Genomic DNA, 21,906 nt, shown 5'->3' with positions numbered 1-21,906 from the left:
TAAAAGGGGAATAAATAGGAATTAAAGGGTGAAATAAAAGGGAATGAAATAGGAATAAATGGGAATAAAATGGGAATAAACGGGATTTAAAATGGGAATAAACAGGAATAAATTGGGAATAAAATGGGAATAAAATGGGAATTAAAATGGGGGAAACTGGGAAAAACGTGGGGGGAAAAATGGGAATTTAACGGGAGGGAGAAATGAGCGGGAAAAGGGAATTTGGGGTGGGAAAAGGGGAATTTGTGAGGGGAAAAATCGGGAAAAATTGGGAAAAATTGGGAAAAATTGGGAATGAAAGGGGGGGAACGGGGAGGGGAAAAAAGGGGGAGAAACCGGGGATTTAAATGAGAGGAAATGAGGGAAAAAAGGGGAAAAAAGGGAATTTCGGGCGGGGTTTGAGGGGGGAAATTGAAGAGGAGAAAAAAAGGGAATTTGAGGGAGGGGAAAAAAGGGGAAAAAATTAAAAAATTTGGGAAAAAAAGAGGGAGGAAAAGCGGGAATTCCGTGAGGGGAGGGGGGGGGGGAGGGGAGGGGGGGGACAAAGAGGGGGGGTGGATAAAAGGGGAGGGGGCGGTACCAAAAGGTTGGGGGGGGTTCCGGGGGGGTCTCCGGGTGCGGAGGCGGTCGAGGCGTCGCTGTCGCGACCGATCGCGACCGACGGCGACCCCCCCCCAACCCCCCGGCCCCCCCCGCGCCGGGCTGAGGGAATGGTCCCGCCCAGGCAGGAGCCGGCGCTGATTGGCTGAGGCGGCTGTCAATCAACAGCCGGAGGGGCGGGGCGGGGAGCTCTCCGCCGTTGTCATGGCAACAGGGGGATGAAGGAACGGGGGTTTTGTGGGATTTTTTGGTGATTTTTTTTGGATTTTGGGGAATTTTTTGGGAATTTTTGGGAATTTTTGGGGATCTCCGGGAGGCGCGCGGGGATTTTATGGGAATTTCGAGCGGGTTTGGGCGGCGGTTTTGGGGGGATTTTTGGGATATCGAGGGAAGGGAAAACGGAGCCAACCCTCAGGGACGTCTGGAGACGCCCCTGGAAAGGCGCGCGACCCCCAAAATCCCCCAAAATCGCCCAAAATGCCCCAAAATCGCCTAAAACCGCCCCAAAATCCCCGCGCTCCTCCCTTGGAGGACCCCGCGCTCAACCCCCGCCCTCCCGCTAACATGGCGGCGCCCACCGCGGCCTCTCCTCCTCTCTATGGTTCCTCCGCCCCGCCCTCCCATTGGTCGACACCGCCCCCGCCGCGCGTTTTGATTGGCTGACGGAGAGAAACTGGGCGTGGCGTTCTCCACCGGGATATATAAGGAGACGCTGGCGGCCGCGCCTTTCTTTCCGTGCCCGCGAACGCGGCGGAGCTGAGGTGAGGACGCGCCCGCCGCCGGTACCGGGAATTCTCCCTCCGCCGCTCCCGGAGCCTTCCCGGTCCTCACGGGGATCTCCCCGGGATTTACCGGGAGCGGCGGAATCGCTTTTAGGCGCGGTTGAGGCTTTGAGGCCTCCGCGGGGCTCTGAGGGCGCAAGCGCCGCGCTGGCGCCCCCTGGCGGGTGTGGGGAGCGCGCATGCGCAGAGCGCGCCACGTGCTGTGAGGGGGCGCCCGGATTTGGGGAATTTCGGGAATTTTTGGGGGGATTTTGGGAATTTTTTTGGGAATTTGGGGCCGCTGGGATATCGGGATATGTTTTTCTTGCAGTCGCGATGCCGGTGGCGAGGAGCTGGGTGTGTCGCAAGACCTACGTGACCCCGAGGCGTCCCTTTGAGAAGTCGCGGCTCGACCAGGAGTTAAAATTGATCGGTAAAATGAGGGGAAAAAATGGAATTTTTTTGGGAATTCTGAGGGGAAAAAAAAGGGATTTGATGGGGAACGAGAGGATTTTGTGGATAAAACGGAATTTTGAAGGGGTTCGGGGGGAAAAAATGGATTTTTGGGGGGGGAAAGGGCGATTTGGGGGGGGAGGAAATGAGGGATTGGGGGGAAAATAAAATGATTGTGAGAAGGAAAATTGGGATTTTGGAGGGGGAAAACGAATTTTGAGGGAAAAATAAGGATTTTAAGATAAAAAAAGGGGATTTTGGGACGAAAAAATGAGGTTTTTGAGGGAAAAACAGATGGTGGGGGCGGAAAATTGTGATTTGGGGGGCGAAAAAATTGGGGTTTTTTACGGGAAAAAAAAGGGATTTTTCGGGGTTTTGGAAGCCGGGAAAAGTTTGGAATGTTGGGAATTCCCGGTTTTTAGGGGAATATGGACTGAGGAACAAGCGAGAAGTGTGGAGGGTGAAGTTTACCCTGGCCAAGATCCGCAAGGCTGCGAGGGAGCTGCTGACCCTGGACGAGAAGGACCCCAGGCGCCTCTTTGAGGGTCAGTTCCATTCCTAAATCCCAGTTTTTATCCATCAAATTCCATTTTTTTCCATCTTTTAATATTCCTGGAATTTTTCCCGATTTTTTGGGGGGTTTTTCCCGGGTTGTTTGGAATTTTTTAGAATTTATTTTTATTTTTTAGGAGTTTTTTTAGGGGTTTTTTTGGGATTTTTTTCTCTTTATTTTTTTATTTTTTTGGTGCTTTTTTGCCTTTTTTCCACTCCCTTTTCATTCCTGAATTTTCCCCAATTTTTTGCTGTTATTCCCATTTTTTTTCAGGAGTTTTTGGGGGTTTGTTTCTCCATTCTCTCATTTTTCCCCTTTTTTTGCTCCTTTTTAATTTTAACTTAATTAATTAAACTCATAAAGCAAATTCATTAATAAAATGAATATTTTCTTTTCTCATTCCCTATTTTTCCTTTATTTTTCTCCCACTTTTTCCAGGATAAAACCCCATTTTTCCCGGGATAAAATCCCATTTTTCCATTGTTTTTTTTTGTGATAAAACCCCATTTTCCCCCATATTTTCTGGGATAAAACCCCATTTTTCTGTTGTATTTTTTTGTCATAAAATCCCGTTTTTCTCCCAATTTTTTCCAGCATAAAACTTCATTTTCTACCCGGTATTTTTCAGGATAAGTCCCCATTTTTTCCCCCATATTTTTTGGGATAAAATCCCCATTTTTCCCAGGATAAAACCCTATTTTTCCATTGTATTTTTTTTTGCCATAAAACCCCATTTTTCCCCCAATATTTTCCATGATAAAACCCCTTTTTCCCGCCCATTTTTCCAGGATAAATCCCAATTTTTTCTCCCATATTTTCTGGGATAAAACCCCCATTTTTCCCTGGATAAAATCCCATTTTCCCCTGATATTTTTTTGGGATGAAAACCCCATTTTTCCCTGGATAAAATCCCATTTCCCCCCTATTTTTCCTGGGATAAAATCCAATTTTCCCCCCATTTTTTCCAGGATAAATCCCAATTTTTCCCCCATATTTTTTGGGATAAAACCTCCATTTTGCCCGGGATAAAATCCCATTTTTCCATTGTATTTTTTTTGTCATAAAACCCCATTTTCCCCCCAATACTTTCCATCATAAAACCCCGTTTTTCCCCCCATTTTTCCAGGATAAATCCCAATTTTTTCCCCCATATTTTCTGGGATAAAGCCCCCATTTTTCCCTGGATAAAATCCCATTTTCCCCTGATATTTTTTGGGATTAAAACCCCACTTTTCCCAGGATAAAACCCCATTTTCCCACCCACTTTTCCCGGCATAAAACCCCATTTTCCCGCCAATATTTTCCAGGATAAAACCCATTTTTTCCCCCATTTTTCCTGAGATAAAACCCCCACTTTTCCACCCATTTTTCCCTGGAATAATCCCAATTTTTTGCACCCATTTTTCCCTGGAATAATCCCATTTTTCCCTTGTTTTTTCCCTGGAATAATCCCATTTTTTTCCCCTATTTTTCCCTGGAATAATCCCATTTTTTTCCCAATTTTTTCCTGTAATAATCCCAATTTTTTCCTGGAATAATCCCGTTTTTCCCTTGTTTTTTCCCTGGAATAATCCCATTTTTCCCTTGTTTTTTCCCTGGAATAATCCCATTTTTCCCACCCATTTTTCCCTGGATTAATCCCATTTTTCCCTGGAATAATCCCATTTTTCTCTTGTTTTTTCCCTGGAATAATCCCATTTTTCCCTTGTTTTTTCCCTGGAATAATCCAATTTTTTCTACCCATTTTTCCCTGGAATACTTCCATTGTTCCTGCTGTTTTTCCCTGCAATAATCCCATTTTTCCCAGGATAAATCCCATTTCTTCCCCCATATTTCCTGAGATAAACCTCTCATTTTTCCCTGGAATAATCCCATTTTTCCCTTGTTTTTTCCCTGGAATAATCCCAATTTTTTCCACCCATTTTTCCCTGGAATAATCCCATTTTTTCCCTCTATATTTTCTGGGATAAACCCCTCATTTTTCCCTGGAATAATCCCATTTTTCCCTTGTTTTTTCCCTGGAATAATCCCATTTTCCCCTTGTTTTTTCCCTGGAATAATCCCATTTTTTTTCTCTATTTTTCTCTGGAATAATCCCATTTTTCCCTTGTTTTTTCCTCGGAATAATCCAAATTTTTCCCTGGAATAATCCCATTTTTCCCTTGTTTTTTCTCTGGAATAATCCAATTTTTTCCACCCATTTTTCCCTGGAATAATCCTATTTTTCCCACCCATTTTTTCCTGTAATAATCCCAATTTTTTCTCTGGAATAATCCCATTTTTCCCCCCATTTTTCCCAGGATAAAACCCACTTTTTTTTCCCCATATTTTCTGGGAAAAACCCCTCATTTTTCCCTGGAATAATGCCATTTTTTCCACCCATTTTTCCCTGGAATAATCCCATTTTTTTCCTAATTTTTTTCCTGGAATAATCCCAGTTTTTTGCACCCATTTTTCTCTGGAATAATCCCATTTTTTCCACCCATTTTTCCCTGGAATAATCCATTTTTCCCTTGTCTTTTCCCTGTAATAATCCCATTTCCCCCCCCCCTATTTTTCCCTGGAATAATCCCATTTTTGCACCCATTTTTCGCTGGAATAATCCCATTTTTTTCCCTATATTTTCTGGGATAAATCCCTCATTTTTCCCTGGAATAATCCCATTTTTCCCTTGTTTTTTCCCTGGAATAATCCCATTTTTTCCCCTATTTTTCCCTGGAATAATCCCATTTTTTTCCCACCCATTTTTCCCTGGAATAATCTCAATTTTTAGCACCCATTTTTCTCTGGAATAATCCCAATTTTTTCCACCCATTTTTCCCTGGAATAATCCCATTTTTTTCCCAATTTTTTCCTGGAATAATCCCCTTTTTTTCCCAAGTTTTTCTTGCAATAATTCCAATTTTTTCCACCCATTTTTCCCTGGAATAATCCCATTTTTTCTACCCATTTTTTCCTGGAATAATCCCATTTTTTTCCCCATTTTTCCCTGCAATAATCCCATTTTTTCCACCCATTTTTTTTTTGGAATAATCCCATTTTTCCGGTGTTTTTTCCCTAGGGAACGCCCTCCTGCGCCGCCTGGTTCGCATCGGCGTCCTGGACGAGGGCAAGATGAAACTGGATTACATTTTGGGGCTGAAAATCGAGGATTTCCTGGAACGCCGCCTCCAAACCCAGGTTTTCAAACTGGGATTGGCCAAATCCATCCACCACGCCCGAGTGCTGATCCGCCAGCGCCACATCCGGTGGGTCCCGCCCCCGAAATTCCCAAAATTCCCGGCGGGAATTCCCGAAATTCCCGCTTCTCTCGGCAAGGCTTCACTGCGGCTCTGCCGTACACCTTGCGAAGAGCATCCCTAAAGCAGGGCTGAGATCCAGGTAAAAATTCCCAGGCAATTCCAGCTTTTCCAGGGGATTTTTGGGATGGTTTTGGGGTGTTCATCCCAAAAATCTGGGGTTAAATCCCGAATTTTGGGCTTTTCCTGGAATTTTTTGTCATTTTCCCAGCATTTTTCGTAACAGGTTAAAATTCGGTTTCTTAAGTGCCAAGTTTTTGGTGTTTTGTCCCAAATTTTGCTGTTTTTTCCCCAAATTTTGGGGTTTTCCACATTTTTCAGGTGGCTTCTGGCACATTCATCCCAAAATTTTGGGCTTGAATCCCAAATTTTGTTTTTTTTCCCAGAATTTTTTACCATTTTCCCAACGATTTTCGCAGCAGCTCTCAGGTCAAGTTTGTCTGAAAGTTTTGGTGTTTTTATCCCAAATTTTGGCGTTTTTTCCCCAAATTTTGGGGTTTTCCACGTTTTTCAGATGGTTTTTGGGATGTTCATCCCAAAATTCCGGGGTTAAATCCCAAATTTTGGGTGAGAATTCCCGAAATTCCCGCTTCTCGGCAAGGCTTCACTGCGGCTCTGCCGTACACCTTGCGAAGAGCATCCCTAAAGCAGGGCTGAGATCCAGGTAAAAATTCCCAGGCAATTCCAGCTTTTCCAGGGGATTTTTGGGATGGTTTAGGGATGTTTAGCTTGGAATTCCGGGGTGAAAATCCCAAATTTTGGATTTTTTCTGGAATTTTTTCTTGTTTTTCCCTGCGTTTTTTGCAGCAATTCTTAGGGTTCAAGTTTTTGGTGTTTTGTCCCAAGTTTTGGTGTTTTTTCCCCAAATTTTGGGGTTTTTCATGTTTTTGGGATGCTTTTGAGGGTGTTCATCCCAAAATTCTGGGCTTGAATCCCAAATTTTGGGTTTTTTCTGGAATTTTTTATCATTTTCTCAACGATTTTCGCAGCAGCTCTCAGGTCAAGTTTGTCTGAAAGTTTTGGTGTTCTATCCCAAATTTTGGTGTTTTTTCCCCAAATTTTGAGGTTTTCCAGGTTTTTGGGATGGTTTTGAGGATGTTCATCCCAAAATTCTGGGGTTAAATCCCAAATTTTGGGTTTTTCCTGGAATTTTTTATCATTTTTCCAGCGTTTTTCACAACAAGCTGAAATTCTATTTCTTTAAAGCGAAGTTTTTGGTGTTTTGTCCCAAATTTTGGTGGTTTTTCCCCAAATTTTGGGGTTTTCCACATTTTTCAGATGGTTTTGAGGGTGTTCATCCCAAAATTCTGGGGTTAAATCCCAAATTTTGGGTGAGAATTCCCAAAATTCCAGGGAGAAATCCCAAATTTTGGGCTTTTTCCTGGAATTTTTTGTCATTTTCCCAGCATTTTTCGTAACAGGTTAAAATTCGGTTTTTTAAGTGCCAAGTTTTGGTGTTTTTTCCCCAAATTTTGGTGTTTTCCAGGTTTTTGGGATGCTTTTGAGAATGTTCATCCCAAAATTCTGGGTTTGAATCCCAAATTTTGGGTTTTTTCTTGGAATTTTTCATCATTTTCCAGCGATTTTCGTAGCAACTTTCAGGTCAAGTTTGTTTCAAATTCTTGGTATTTTATCCCAAATTTTGGTGTTTTTTTCCCAAATTTTGGTGTTTTTTCCCCAAATTTTAATGCTTTTCATGTTTTTGGGATGCTTTTGAGGATGTTCATCCCAAAATCCCGGGGTTGAATCCCAAATTTTGGGCTTTTCCTGGAATTTTTTATCATTTTCCCAGCATTTTTAGTAACAGGTTAAAATTCGGTTTCTTTAATGCCATGTTTTTGGTGTTTTGTCCCAAATTTTGGTGTTTTTTTCCCAAATTTTGGTGTTTTTTCCCCAAATTTGGGGTTTTTCATGTTTTTGGGATGGTTTTGAGGGTGTTCATCCCAAAATTCTGGGGTTAAATCCCAAATTTTGGGATTTTCCTGGAATTTTTTTGTGGTTTTCCGTGCGATTTTCGCAGCAATTCTCAGGGTTCAAGTTTTTGGTGTTTTGTCCCAAATTTTGGTGTTTTTCCCCTAAATTTGAGGTTTTCCCTATTTCTGGGATGGTTTCTGGGATGTTCAGCTCAGAATTCCGGGGTTAAATCCCAAATTTTGGGCTTTTTCCCAGAATTTTTTGTCGTTTTTCCCAAAAACCCCAATTTTCTCACCATAAAAATCCCCAAAAAATTCAATTTTTTGCCCAAAAATTCCGATTTTTTTGCCGTAAAAAATCCAAATTTTGGGATTTTAACTTTGAAATTTTGGGAAAACTTCACCAATTTTTGGGATTCTTTTCCCACATGTTTTTCTCTCTGAAAATCTTTATTTTAGGAACCAAAAAGGATAAAAAAAAACCCCAAAAATTCAATTTTTTTCCCCAAAATTCCGATTTTTTTTGCCGTAAAAAATCCAAATTTTGGGATTTTGACTCCTAAATTTTTGGAATACTTCCCAAATTTTTGGGATTCTTTTCCCACGTTTTTCTCTCTAAAAATCTTTATTTTAGGAACCAAAAAGGATAAAAAAAACCCAAAAAATTCAAAATTTTTCCCCCGAAACTCCCAATTTTTGTGCTGTAAAAATTCCAAATTTTGGGATTTTAACTTTGAAATTTTGGGAAAACTTCCCCAATTTTTGGGATTCTTTTCCAACGTTTTTCTCTCTAAAAATCTTTATTTTAGGAACCAAAAAGGATAAAAAAAAACCCCAAAAATTCAATTTTTTTCCCAAAAATTCCGATTTTTTTTCCATAAAAACCCCAAATTTTGGGATTTTAACTTTGAAATTTTGGGAAAACTTCCCCAATTTTTGGGATTTTTTTCCCAAACGTTTTTCTCTTTAAAAATCTCCTTTCTTACAAAACTAAAGGGATAAAAAAATAAAAAAAAATTCAATTTTTTTCCTGAAACTCCCAATTTTTTTTTCCATAAAAAATCCAAATTTTGGGATTTTAACTTTGAAATTTTGGGAAAACTTCCCCAATTTTTGGGATTCTTTTCCCAAACGTTTTCCTCTCTAAAAATCTTTATTTTAGGAAACAAAAGGAGTAAAAAAAACCAAAAAAATTCAATTTTTTTACCAAAATCTCCCAATTTTTTTCCGTAAAAAATCCAAATTTTGGGATTCTGATTCCTAAATTTCAGGAATACTTCCCAAATTTTTGGGATTCTTTTCCCACATGTTTTTCTCTCTAAAAATCTTTATTTTAGGAACCAAAAAGGATAAAAAAAAAAACCCAAAAATTCAATTTTTTGCCCAAAAATTCCGATTTTTTTGCCATAAAAAATCCAAATTTTGGGATTTTAACTTTGAAATTTTGGGAAAACTTCCCCAATTTTTGGGATTCTTTTCCTACACATTTTTCTCTTCGAAAACCTTTTTTTTAGGAAACAAAATTGATAAAAAAGTCAAAAAAAATTCAATTTTTTTTCCCAAAAATTCCGATTTTTTTTCCATAAAAAATCCAAATTTTGGGATTTTGACTCCTGAATTTCAGGAATACTTCCCAAATTTTTGGGATTCTTTCCCCACATGTTTTTCTCTCTAAAAATCTTTATTTTAGGAACCAAAAAGGATAAAAAAAAACCCCAAAAAATTCAATTTTTTCCCCAAAAATTCCGATTTTTTTGCCGTAAAAATTCCAAATTTTGGGATTGTGATTCCCAAATTCCGGGAAAACTTCCCAGATTTTTGGGGATTCTTTTCCCAAACATTTTCCTCTCTAGGAGTCTTACTTTCATAAAAAAAAAGGGAAAAAAAACCCAAAAAAATTCAATTTTTTTCCCAAAAATTCCGATTTTTTTTCCGTAAAAAATGCAAATTTTGGGATTGTGACTCCGGGTTTTTTTTGGGAATTCAGGGTTCGGAAGCAGGTGGTGAACATCCCGTCGTTCATCGTGCGCCTGGACTCCCAGAAACACATCGACTTCAAACATTTTCCTCCCTAAAAATCTCCTTTTTTTACAAAACTGAATAGATTAAAAATGCTACAAAAATTCAATTTTTTTACCAAAAATTCCAAATTTTTTTCCATAAAAAATCCACATTTTGGGATTCTTACTCCTAAATTTTTGGAAAACTTCCCAAATTTTTGGGATTCTTATTTCCAAACCTTTTCCTCTCTAAGAATCTCCTTTTCATAAAGAGAAAGGGAAAAAAAAAACCAAAAAAATTCAATTTTTTTCCCAAAAATTCTGATTTTTTTGCCGTAAAAAATCCAAATTTTGGGATTCTGATTCCGAAATTCCGGGAAAACTTCCCCAATTTTTGGGATTCTTTTCCCACATGTTTTTCTCTCTAAAAATCTTTATTTTAGGAACCAAAATTGATAAAAAAATCCAAAAAAATTCAATTTTTTTCCCAAAAATTCTAATTTTTTTTCCGTAAAAAATGCAAATTTTGGGATTGTGACTCCGGGTTTTTTTTGGGAATTCAGGGTTCGGAAGCAGGTGGTGAACATCCCGTCGTTCATCGTGCGCCTGGACTCCCAGAAACACATCGACTTCAAACATTTTCCTCCCTAAAAATCTCCTTTTTTTACAAAACTGAATAGATTAAAAATGCCAAAAAAATTCAATTTTTTTTCCATAAAAAATCCAAATTTTGGGATTTTAACTTTGGAATTTTGGGAAAACTTCCCCAATTTTTGGGATTCTTTTCCCAAACGTTTTTCTCTCTAAAAATCTCCTTTTTTATAAAACTAAAGGGATAAAAAAATTAGAAAAAAATTCAATTTTTTTCCCAAAAATTCCGATTTTTTTTCCGTAAAAAATCCAAATTTTGGGATTCTGATTCCGAAATTCCGGGAAAACTTCCCCAATTTTTGGGATTCTTTTCCCAAACGTTTTCCTCTCTAAAAATCTTTATTTTAGGAAACAAAAGGAGTAAAAAAAACCAAAAAAATTCAATTTTTTTACCAAAATCTCCCAATTTTTTTCTGTAAAAAATGCAAATTTTGGGATTTTGACTCCGGGTTTTTTTTGGGAATTCAGGGTTCGGAAGCAGGTGGTGAACATCCCGTCGTTCATCGTGCGCCTGGACTCCCAGAAACACATCGACTTCAAACATTTTCCTCCCTAAAAATCTCCTTTTTTTACAAAACTGAATAGATTAAAAATGCCAAAAAAATTCAATTTTTTTACCAAAAATTCCGATTTTTTTTTTCTGAAAAAAATCTGAATTTTGGGATTCTGACTCCTAAATTTTTGGAAAACTTCCCCAATTTTTGGGATTCTTTTCCCATACGTTTTCCTCTCTAAAAATCTCCTTTTCATAAAGAGAAAGGGAAAAAAAAAACCAAAAAAATTCAATTTTTTTTATGGAAAAAATATGGATTTTTTCCATAAAAAAATCCAAATTTTGGGATTTTGACTTCAAAATTTTGGGAAAACTTCCCCAATTTTTGGGATTCTTTTCCCACACGTTTTTATCTCTAAAAATCTTTATTTTAGGAACCAAAAATGATCAAAAAAATCAAAAAAATTCAATTTTTTTACCAAAATCTCCCAATTTTTTTTCCGTAAAAAATGCAAATTTTGGGATTGTGACTCCGGGTTTTTTTTGGGAATTCAGGGTTCGGAAGCAGGTGGTGAACATCCCGTCGTTCATCGTGCGCCTGGACTCCCAGAAACACATCGACTTCAAACATTTCCCTCCCTAAAAATCTCCTTTTTTTACAGAGCTAAATAGATTAAAAATGCCAAAAAAATTCAATTTTTTTACCAAAAATTCCGATTTTTTGCCGTAAAAAATCCAAATGTTGGGATTCTGGCTCCTAAATTTTTGGAATACTTTTCCAATTTTGGGGATTCTTTTCCCAAACGTTTTCCTCTCTAAGAGTCTTATTTTCATAAAAAGGAAGGGAAAAAGAAACCCCAAAAAATTCAATTTTTTTCCCGAAAATTCCGATTTTTTTTCCGTAAAAAATCCAAATTTTGGGATTCTGATTCCGAAATTCCGGGGAAACTTCCCCGATTTTTGGGATCCTTTTCCCACATGTTTTTCTCTCTAAAAATCTTTATTTTAGGAACCAAAATTGATAAAAAAATCAAAAAAAATTCAAATTTTTTTCCCGAAACTCCCGATTTTTTTTCCATAAAAACCCCAAATTTTGGGATTTTAACTTTGAAGTTTATGGAAAACTTCCCCGATTTTTGGGATTCTTTTCCCGAACGATTTTTTCTTTAAAAATCTCCTTTTTGCAAAATCAAAGGGATAAAAAAACAGGAAAAATTCAATTTTTTGCCCAAAAATGCCGATTTTTTTGCCGTAAAAAATGCAAATTTTGGGATTTTGACTCCGGGTTTTTTTTGGGAATTCTGATCCCGCAGGGTTCGGAAGCAGGTGGTGAACATCCCGTCGTTCATCGTGCGCCTGGACTCCCAGAAACACATCGACTTCTCCCTGCGCTCCCCCTACGGCGGCGGCCGGCCCGGCCGCGTCAAGAGGAAAAACGCCAAGAAGGGACAGGGAGGAGGAGGAGCCGGAGAGGATGAGGAGGAGGATTGAGCCTAAAACGGGAAAAATGGGAATTTCCTGGGATTGGTGAGGATTGGGGAAAAAATGGGAATTTTTGAGGATTTTTTGGGGAAAAAAATGGGATTTTTTGGGGAAAAAATGGGATTTTTAGGGGATTTTTGGGGGATTTTTTGGGGAAAAAATGGGATTTTTGGAGGGAAAAAATGGGATTTTAATGGGAATTTTGGGGGAAAAAATTGGGATTTTTAAGGGATTTTTTGGGGAAAAATGGGATTTTTTGGGGAAAAAATGGGATTTTTACGGGATTTTTGGGGGATTTTTTGGGGGAAAAAATGGGATTTTTAGGAGATTTTTTTGGGGAAAAAAATGGAATTTTTGGGGGTTTTTTTGGGGAAAAAATAGGATTTTTAGGGGATTTTTTCGGGAAAAAAAATAGGATTTTTGGGGGGTTTTTTGGGGGAAAAATGGAATTTTGGGGGGATTTTTTGGGGAAAAAATTGGGATTTTTGGGGGGTTTTTTGGGAATTTTAATGGGATTTTAATGGGATTTTTGGGAGAGGGAAAAATGGGAATTTTGCAGGGGAGAAATGGGAATTATGGGGAAAAAAATGGGATTTTTGAGGGGAAGGGACAGGGAGGAGGAGGAGCCGGCGAGGATGAGGAGGAGGATTGAGCCTAAAACGGGAAAAATGGGAATTTCCTGGGATTGGTGAGGATTGGGGAAAAAATGGGAATTTTTAGGGAAAAAATGGGGTTTTTGGGGAAAAAAAATGGGATTTGTAGGGGATTTTTTGGGGAATAAAATGGGATTTTTTGGGGGAAAAATGGGATTTTTAGGGGATTTTTTGGGGAAAAAATGGGATTTTGGGGGGGTTTTTTGGGGGAAAAAATGGAATTTTGGGGGGGGTTTTTTGGGGGAAAAAATGGAATTTTGGGGGGTTTTTTTGGGGAAAAAAATGGGATTTTTTAGGAGGATTTTTTGGGAATTTTTTGGGGAAAAAATGGGATTTTTATGGGAATTTTTGGGGGAAAAAATGGGGTTTTTAGGGGATTTTTTGAGGAAAAAATGGGATTTTTAGGGGATTTTGGGGGGGAAAAAATGGGATTTTTAGGGGAAAAAAATGGGATTTTTTTGGGGAAAAAATGGGATTTTTAGGGGATTTTTAGGGAATTTTAATGGGATTTTAATGGGATTTTTGGGAGAGGGAACAATGGGAATTTTGCAGGGGAGAAATGGGAATTATGGGGAAAAAAATGGGATTTTTAGGGGATTTTGGGGGGAAGGGACAGGGAGGAGGAGGAGCTGGCGAGGATGAGGAGGAGGATTGAGCCTAAAACGGGAAAAATGGGAATTTCCTGGGATTGGTGAGGTTTGGGGGGAAAAATTGGAATTTTAGGGGAAAAAATGGGAATTTTTGAGAATTTTTTTGGGAAAAAAATGGGATTTTTGGGGGATTTTTTGGGGAAAAAATGGGATTTTTGGGGGGAAAAATGGGATTTTTGGAGGGAAAAAATGAGATTTTAATGGGAATTTTGGGGGAAAAAATTGGGATTTTTATGGGAATTTTTTGGGGAAAAAATGGGATTTTTTGGGGAAAAAATGGGATTTCAGTGGGAATTTTTTGGGGAAAAAATTGGGATTTTTAGGGGATTTTTTTGGGAAAAAAAATGGGATTTTTGGGGGGGTTTTTGGGGAAAAAATGGGATTTTTTAGGGGGATTTTTTGGGGGGAAAAATGGGATTTTTTGGGGAAAAAATGGGATTTTAATGGGAATTTTGTAGGGAAAAAATGGGATGTTTTGGGAATTTTGGTGGTTGGGAGGGCAGAAAAATGGGATTTTGGGGGGAAAATGGGAATTTTGGGGATTTGGAAGGTGAAAAATGAAATTTTTTGGGGTTTGGGGCCCCCCATGATGGCAGCACTGGGCTCTGACCCCCCCTGAAGGATTCCTGTGCCCCTCCCCCACTCGGGGAGGGTCTGAGGGGGCCCCAAATGTTTAATTTGGGAATTTTTTTTGGGAATTTTCTGCTGGAATTCACTTTTATTTTAATTTAATTTAATTTCCAGGTTGACGCCACCCGGAATTCGGTGCGGGGGGGGCAAAGAGGGGAAATTCCTGCCAATAAAAATTCGGATTAATAAAAAAAAAAAAAGTCTCTGCTTTGTTATTTTGGGAAGAAAATCCCGGAGTTTTGGGAAATTTGGGATATTTTGGGATTTTATCCCAAATTTAAGGAGGGATTGAGGCCTCTCCCAATATGGCGGCGCCCATGGGGAACTTCCGGTTCGCGCCACTCTCAAAATGGCGGCGCCCGTACGGAGAAACTTCCGGTACCACCAAGATGGCGGCGCCCATGAGCTGCCGCTTTTCCCTTCTCAATATGGCGGCGCCCGTTTGGCGGGTTGAGCTTTACGTAATACGTCACGCCGAGTCACGTGGGTCAAATCAACCAATCGGAGCGCACTGCCGGGGCGGGTCCGCCATTGGCGGGAGATCCTCAGCGAGGTGAGGGCGGTCGGGCTCTTCCTGAGGGGAAATTTGGGGAATTTGAGGGTTTTTTTTGGGAATTTCGGGGTTTCCTGGGATCTTTGGGAGCTTTAGCGGGGTCTCGGGGGGTCCCCGCGGAGTTTTTGGGGGGATTTGAGGGAAAATGAGGGAGGCGGAAGCGGCGCGGGAATCGTGAGGGGAGGGGGGGGCGGCTCTGAGGGGATTTTGGGGCTCTGAGAGGATTTTGGGGTCTCTGAGGGGATTTTGGGGCTCTCTGAGGAGATTTTGGGGCTCTCTGAGGGGATTTTGGGGCTTTGAGGGGATTTTGGGGCTCTGAGAGGATTTTGGGGTCTCTGAGTTGATTTTAGGTCCCTCTGAGGGGATTTTGGGGCTCTCTGAGGAGATTTTGGGTTTTCTGCGGGGATTTTGGGGCTTTGAGGGGATTTTGGGGCTCTGAGAGGATTTTGGGGTCTCTGAGTTGATTTTAGGTCCCTCTGAGGGGATTTTGGGTTTTCTGAGGGGATTTTGGGTCTCTGAGGGGATTTTGGGGCTCTCTGAGGGGATTTTGGGGTCTCCGAGTTGATTTTGGGTCTCTGAGGGGATTTTGGGGCTCTCTGAGGGAATTTTGGGTGTGATTTAAGAAATTCCATTGTAAAATTGTGGAATTTTGAGGAAAAACCGGAATTTTTACCATTTGAGTGTCCTCAAAACCCCCCCCCAAATCCCCAAATTTATTTATTTTTTTCCTTATTTCCAGTCCCATGGAAGCTCCAAAGCGCCCGGGAGCTCCCGGGGGTCCCCCCGGGGGTCCCAAAAAATTCCGGGGGGGTCCCAAAGCCCCGTCCCAGTTTGAGGAGGAATTGGCCCAACTGGGAGAACTGGAGGAACTGGAGGAGGAGCTGGAAACCACAGAGGGGCCCCCCCCGGACCCCCAGAGCCAGCCCAGCGGTGAGATTGGGGAAAATTCCGGGGGTTTTGGCTTAATTTGGGGGGTTTTTAATTTATTTGGGTTATTTGAGGTGATTTTGGGGGGATTTTGGGGTTGTTTTAGGGGTTATTTCGGTGTTATTTAATTTATTTTGGTTATTTGAGGTGATTTTGGGGTTGTTTTGGGGGGATTTGGGGTTGTTTTAGGGGTTATTTGGTGTTATTTAATTTATTTGGATTATTTGAGGTGATTTTGGGGTTATTTGGGGTTGTTTTGGGGTTATTTCGGTGTTATTTAATTAATTTGGGTTATTTGAGGTGATTTTGGGGCTGTTTTGGGGTGATTTTAGGTGATTTTGGGGTTATTTTGGTGTTATTTAATTAATTTGGGTTATTTGAGGTGTTTTTGGGGCTGTTTTGGGGTGATTTTAGATGATTTTGGGGCTGTTTTGGGGTTAATTTGTGTGTTACTTGATTTATTTGGGTTATTTGAGGTGATTTTGGGGCTGTTTTGGGGTGATTTTGGGGGGATTTGGGGTGATTTTGGGTTATTTCGGTGTTATTTAATTTATTTGGGTTATTTCGGTGTTATTTAATTTATTTGGGTTATTTGAGGTGATTTTGGGGGGATTTGGGGTTGTTTTAGGGGTTATTTCGGTGTTATTTAATTTATTTGGGTTATTTGAGGTGATTTTGGGGCTGTTTTGGGGTGATTTTAGGTGATTTTGGGGTTGTTTTGGGGTCATGTGGGTGGTTTTTAATTTATTTGGGTTATTTGAGGTGATTTTGGGGGGATTTGGGGTTGTTTTGGGGTTATTTGGGTGTTATTTAATTAATTTGGGTTATTTGAGGTGTTTTGGGGGCTGTTTTGGGGTGATTTTAGGAGGATTTGGGGTTATTTTGGTGTTATTTAATTAATTTGGGATATTTGAGGTATTTTTGGGGCTGTTTTGGGGTGATTTTAGGTGATTTTGGGGTTGTTTTAGGGGTTATTTGGTGTTATTTGGTTTATTTGGATTATTTGAGGTGATTTTGGGGTTATTTGGGGTTGTTTTGGGGTTATTTCGGTGTTATTTAATTTATTTGGGTTATTTGAGGTGATTTTGGGGCTGTTTTGGAGTTGTTTTTGTGCTATTTTGGTGTTAATTAATTTTGGTTATTTGAGGTGTTTTTGGGGCTGTTTTGGGGTGATTTTGGGGTTATTTGGGGTTGTTTTGGTGTTATTTTGGTGTTATTTAATTAATTTGGGTTATTTGAGATGATTTTGGGGCTGTTTTGGGGTGATTTTAGGTGATTTTGGGGTTATTTTGGTGTTATTTAATTAATTTGGGTTATTTGAGGTGATTTTGGGGCTGTTTTGGGGTGATTTTAGGTGATTTTGGGGTTGTTTTGGGGTTATTTTGGTGTTATTTAATTTATTTTAGTTATTTGAGGTGTTTTTGGGGCTGTTTTGGGGTGATTTTAGGAGGATTTGGGGTTATTTTGGTCTTAATTAATTTGGGTTATTTGAGGTATTTTTGGGGCTGTTTTGGGGTGATTTTGGGGTTATTTGGCGTTGTTTTAGGGGTTATTTCGGTGTTATTTAATTAATTTGGGTTATTTGAGGTGGTTTTGGGGCTGTTTTGGGGCTGTTTTGGAGTTGTATTTGTGCTATTTTGGTGTTAATTAATTTGGGTTATTTGAGGTGATTTTGGGGCTGTTTTGGGGTGATTTTAGGAGGATTTGGGGTTATTTCGGTGTTATTTGATTTATTTGGGTTATTTGAGGTGATTTTGGGGCTGTTTTGGGGCTGTTTTAGGGGTTATTTGGTGTTATTTAATTAATTTGGGTTATTTGAGGTGATTTTGGGGCTGTTTTGGGGTGATTTGAGGTGATTTTGGGGTTGTTTTGGGGGGATTTGGGGTTGTTTTGGGGTCATCTGGGTGTTATTTGATTTATTTGGGTTATTTGAGGTATTTTTGGGGCTTTTTTGGGGTGATTTTAGGAGGATTTGGGATTATTTCGGTGTTATTTAATTTATTTGGATTATTTGAGGTGATTTTGGGGCTGTTTTGGGGTTGTTTTTCTGTTGTTTTGGTGTTATTTAATTAATTTGGGTTATTTGAGGTGATTTTGGGACTGTTGGGGTGATTTTTGGAGGATTTGGGGTTATTTTGGTCTTATTTAATTTATTTGGGTTATTTGAGGTGATTTTGGGGCTGTTTTGGGGTGATTTTAGGAGGATTTGGGGTTATTTCGGTGTTATTTAATTTATTTGGGTTATTTGAAGTGTTTTTAGGGCTGTTTTGGGGTTGTTTTGGTGTTATTTTGGTGTTAATTTGGGTTATTTGAGGTGATTTTGGGGCTGTTTTGGGGTGATTTTGGGGGGATTTGGGGTTATTTGGTGTTATTTAATTAATTTGGGTTATTTGAGGTGATTTTGGGGTTATTTGGGGTTGTTTTGGTGTTATTTTGGTGTTATTTAATTAATTTGGGTTATTTGAGGTGATTTTGGGGCTGTTTTGGGGTGATTTTGGGGTTATTTGGGGCTGTTTTGGGGTTATTTTGGTGTTATTTAATTAATTTGGGTTATTTGAGGTATTTTTGGGGCTGTTTTGGGGTGATTTTAGGTAATTTTGGGGTGATTTTTGATGGTTTTGGGGTTGAGATGTTTTGAGTCCGGTTTGGGTTTATTTTAAGTGATTTTGGGTGATTTTGAGGCTGTTTTGGGTTATTTTAGGTGGTTTTGGATGGTTTTGCCTGGTTTTGGGTTATTTAGAGACAATTTGGGTATTTTTGGAGTAACTTTGGGTGGTTTTGGCTGAGTTTTGGGTGTTTCTCACTGATTTGGGATGGGTTTTGGGTGGTTTTAGGTGATTTTTGCTGATTTTGGGCATTTTTTGAATGTTTTCTCCCCGATTTGGGATTTTTTGGGTGTATTTTTCTTATTTGGGGTGGTTTTTGGTGTTTTTTGTTGATTGGGGTGGTTTTTGACATTTTCTGCCTGTTTTGGGGTGGTTTTGGGGTGTTTTTAGGTGTTTTTTGGGCTGATTTCGGGTGTTTTTTTGATGTTTTCTGCCTGTTTTGTGTTGGTTTTGGGTGTTTCTGGGCTGATTTTGGGTGGTTTTGGGCTGATTTCAGTTGTGTTTTTTGACGTTTTCTGCCTGTTTTGGGCTGTTTTTGGGTGTTTTTGGGCTGTTTTTGGGTGGTTTTGGGCTGATTTGGGGTGTTTTTTTTACATTTTCTGCCTGTTTTGTGCTGGTTTTGGGTGGTTTTAGGCTGTTTTTGGGTGGTTTTTGTGCTCATTTCGGGTGATTTTTTGATGTTTTCTGCCTGTTTTCTGTCATTTTTAGGTGATTTTGGCTGGTTTTGGGTGTTTTTTTACATTTGCTGCCTGTTTTGTGTTGGTTTTGGGCTGATTTCGGGTGGTTTTGGGTGTTTTTGGGCTGATTTGGGTGTTTTTGGGCTGATTTCGGGTGTTTTTTGATGTTTTGTGTTGTTTTTGGGTGTTTTTGGGCTGATTTCGGGTGGTTTTGTGCTGTTTTTGGGTGTTTTTGGGCTGTTTTTGGGTGTTTTTTGATGTTTTGTGCTGTTTTTGGGTGTTTTTGGGCTGATTTTGGGTGGTTTTGTGCTGTTTTTGGGTGTTTTTTGATGTTTTGTGCTGTTTTTGGGTGTTTTTGGGCTGATTTTGGGTGTTTTTTGATGTTTTGTGCTGTTTTTGGGTGTTTTGGGGCTGATTTTGGGTGGTTTTGGGCTGATTTTGGGTGCTTTTTTATGCTTTGTGTTGTTTTTGGATGTTTTTGGGCTGATTTCGGGTGTTTTTTGATGTTTTGTGTTGGTTTTGGGTGTTTTTGGGCTGATTTGGGGTGTTTTTTGATGTTTTGTGCTGTTTTTGGGTGTTTTGGGGCTGATTTTGGGTGTTTTTGGGCTGATTTTAGGTGTTTTTGCGCTGATTTCGGGTGGTTTTGTGCTGTTTTTGGGTGTTTTTGTGCTGTTTTTGGGTGTTTTGGGGCTGATTTTAGGTGTTTTTGGGCTGATTTTGGGTGTTTTTTGATGTTTTGTGCTGTTTTTGGGTGTTTTTGGGCTGATTTTGGCTCTTTTCCCCCCCCAGGGTCTCTCTTTGTGGGGGAGGTGCCCCCCAAGTGGCGCCGCCCCGCCCCTCCCCCGCAGCCCCCCGAAACTCTGACCTTCCTGCAGATGGACATCGACCACTACGTGGGTGAGGAGCCCCAAAATCCCCCAAATCCACCCCAAAAACCCCCCTGGGAAAAACCCCAATCCCCACACATCGAACAGGCCCCGAAAACACCAAAAATCCCCCCCAAAATCCCTCAAATCTCCCCAAATTCCCCAAAATCCCCCCCAAAATCCACCCTGGGACCCCCCAAATCCCCCCTGGGATCCCCCAAAATCCCTCAAATCTCCCCAAATTCCCCAAAATCCCCCCCAAAATCCCTCAAATCTCCCCAAATTCCCCAAAATCCCCCCCAAAATCCCTCAAATCTCCCCAAATTCCCCAAAATCCCCCCCAAAATCTCTCAAATCCACCCAAATTTCCTCCTAATTCCTTCCAATTTCCCCAAAATCCCTCAAATTCCCCCAAATTCCCCAAAATTCCCCCCAAATTCCCTCCAATCCCCCCAATTTCCTCCCAATCCCCCTAAAATCCCTCAAATCCACCCAAATTCCCCCCAAATTTCCCTCCAATTTTCCCAAAATCCCCCCAATTCCCCCCAAAATCTCTCTAATCCCCCCAAATTCCCCAAAATCCCCTCAAAATCCCTCCAGTTTTCCCAAATCCCCTCAAAATCCCTCAAATTCCCCAAAATTTCCCACAAAATCCCCCAAAATTCCCTCCAATCCCCCCAAATTCTTCCCAATACCCCTAAAATCCCTCAAATCCCCCCAAATTCCCCCTAAATCATCCCAAATTCTCTCAAATTTTCCCAAATTCCCTCCAATTTTCCCAAAATCCCTCCAATTTCCCCAAAATCCCCCCAAATTCCCCAAAATCCCCCCAAATCCCCTCCAATTTCCCCAAAATCTCCTCAAATCCCCCCAAATTTCCCCCCAAATCCCCCCAATTTTCCCAAATTCCCTCCAATTTTCCCAAATTCCCCCAAAATCCTCCCAAATTCCCTCAAATTCCCCCAAATTCCCTCCAATCCCCCAAATTCCCCCAAATTCCCCAAAATCCCCCAAATCCCCTCCAATTTCCCAAAAATCTCCTCAAATCCCCCCAAATTTCCCCCAAAATCCCCCCAAATTCCCCCCAAAATCCCCCCAAATTCCCCAAAATCCCCCCAAATTCCCTCCAATTTTCCCAAAATCCCCCCAAATTCCCCAAAATCCCCCCAATTTCCCCCAAATTTCCCCCCAAATCCCCCCAATTTTCCCCAAAATCCCTCCAATTTTCCCAAAATCCCCCCAATTTCCCCCAAACTCCTCCAGAACCTCTCCCAGAATTCCCAAATTTTGTTTTTTCCAGGGATTCCCCCCCCGGGGTTCCCGGGCTGGCCCCACCCCTCCCCCATCCTGCGGATGTTCGGGGTGACGGGGGAGGGGCTGAGCGTCTGCGTCCACCTGCACGGCTTCACCCCCTACTTCTACGTCCAGGCACCCCCAGGTGAGACCCCAAAACCTGGGGAATTCACCCCAAAATTCCCTGGGATCCAAAATCCCGGAATTCCCAAAAAAATCCCCCAAAAAATGGCGAAATTCCCAAAAAAATCCCATAAAAATCCCAAAATTTTGGAAAAAATTCCCAGAAAAAGGTCAAAATTCCTGCAAAAATTGAGGTTTGGTTTCCCCAGGTGAGACCCTAAAACTTGGGAGATTCACCCCAAAAATCCCTGGGATCCAAAATCCCGGAATTCCCAAAAAAATCCCCGCGAAAATCCCAAAAAAATCCCAAAATTCCCGAAAAAACCACAAAATTCCTGCAAAAATTCCCATAAAAAGCACAAAATTCCCACAAAAATCGACGTCCAGGCACCCCCAGGTGAGACCCCAAAACCTGGGGAATTCACCCCAAAATTCCCTGGGATCCAAATTCCTGGAATTCCCACAAAAATCCCAAAATTCCTGCAAAAATTCCCATAAAAATCCCGAAATTTCTGCAAAAATTTGCTTAAAAAGCCCAAAATTCCCACCAAAATTGACCTTTGGTGTCTCCAGGTGAGACCCCAAAACCTGGGGAATTCACCCCAAAATTCCCTGATCCCGAAATTCACGGAATTCCCAAAAAAATCCCCACAAAAATCCAAAAATTCCCATAAAAATTGCCAAAAAAATCCCATAAAAAGCCCAAAATTCCCACAAAAATCG

General features: G+C 40.5%; 2 protein-coding genes and 1 non-coding gene across 5 annotated transcripts in view; all 3 read left to right on the top strand.

Moving 5' to 3' along the window:
* The first annotated feature begins 1,263 nt into the window (after positions 1-1,263).
* Positions 1,264-12,231, top strand: RPS9 (ribosomal protein S9). 3 transcript variants are annotated; one of them, XM_058859731.1, is made up of 5 exons: positions 1,264-1,361; positions 1,693-1,794; positions 2,237-2,359; positions 5,429-5,615; positions 12,037-12,231. In XM_058859731.1, the coding sequence occupies exons 2-5, from the start codon at positions 1,698-1,700 to the stop codon at positions 12,212-12,214; spliced, it is 585 nt and encodes a 194-aa protein (XP_058715714.1). In that variant the 5' UTR covers positions 1,264-1,361; positions 1,693-1,697; the 3' UTR covers positions 12,215-12,231. The 3 variants fall into 3 exon arrangements, with proteins under 3 accessions (XP_058715714.1, XP_058715716.1, XP_058715715.1); XM_058859733.1 differs by lacking the exon at positions 12,037-12,231 and adding an exon at positions 9,567-9,713; XM_058859732.1 differs by having other exon boundaries at positions 1,335-1,361; positions 1,681-1,794.
* A 1,855-nt stretch (positions 12,232-14,086) lies between these two features.
* On the top strand, positions 14,087-14,173 carry LOC131589956 (small nucleolar RNA SNORD88). Its single transcript, XR_009279909.1, has one exon. It is a non-coding gene; the product is annotated as a small nucleolar RNA SNORD88 (small nucleolar RNA).
* Positions 14,174-14,643: 470 nt separating this feature from the next.
* POLD1 (DNA polymerase delta 1, catalytic subunit) overlaps positions 14,644-21,906 on the top strand; it is a 57,384-nt gene continuing 50,121 nt past the window's right edge. Inside the window, exons 1-4 of the mRNA XM_058859737.1 lie at positions 14,644-14,691; positions 15,431-15,621; positions 19,691-19,798; positions 21,068-21,205. Coding sequence (XP_058715720.1) covers positions 15,435-15,621; positions 19,691-19,798; positions 21,068-21,205 — 433 coding nt within the window. The 5' untranslated portion in view covers positions 14,644-14,691; positions 15,431-15,434. The remainder of the gene's footprint in view (positions 14,692-15,430; positions 15,622-19,690; positions 19,799-21,067; positions 21,206-21,906) is intronic.

This window comes from Poecile atricapillus, chromosome 30 (assembly GCF_030490865.1).
Source record: "Poecile atricapillus isolate bPoeAtr1 chromosome 30, bPoeAtr1.hap1, whole genome shotgun sequence".
Classification (NCBI taxonomy): Eukaryota; Metazoa; Chordata; class Aves; order Passeriformes; family Paridae; genus Poecile; species Poecile atricapillus.
This window is presented reverse-complemented; position numbering and strand designations above follow the sequence as displayed.

What these genes read in the sequence shown, in the direction of transcription:
- RPS9 (XM_058859731.1), top strand. Translation starts at nt 1,698, where the DNA reads ATGCCGGTGGCGAGGAGCTGGGTGTGTCGCAAGACCTACGTGACCCCG. An exon ending in CCAGGAGTTAAAATTGATCG is followed by an intron (nt 1,795 to 2,236) that starts GTAAAATGAGGG and finishes CCCGGTTTTTAG; the next exon opens with GGGAATATGGACTGAGGAAC. An exon ending in CCCCAGGCGCCTCTTTGAGG is followed by an intron (nt 2,360 to 5,428) that starts GTCAGTTCCATT and finishes TTTTTTCCCTAG; the next exon opens with GGAACGCCCTCCTGCGCCGC.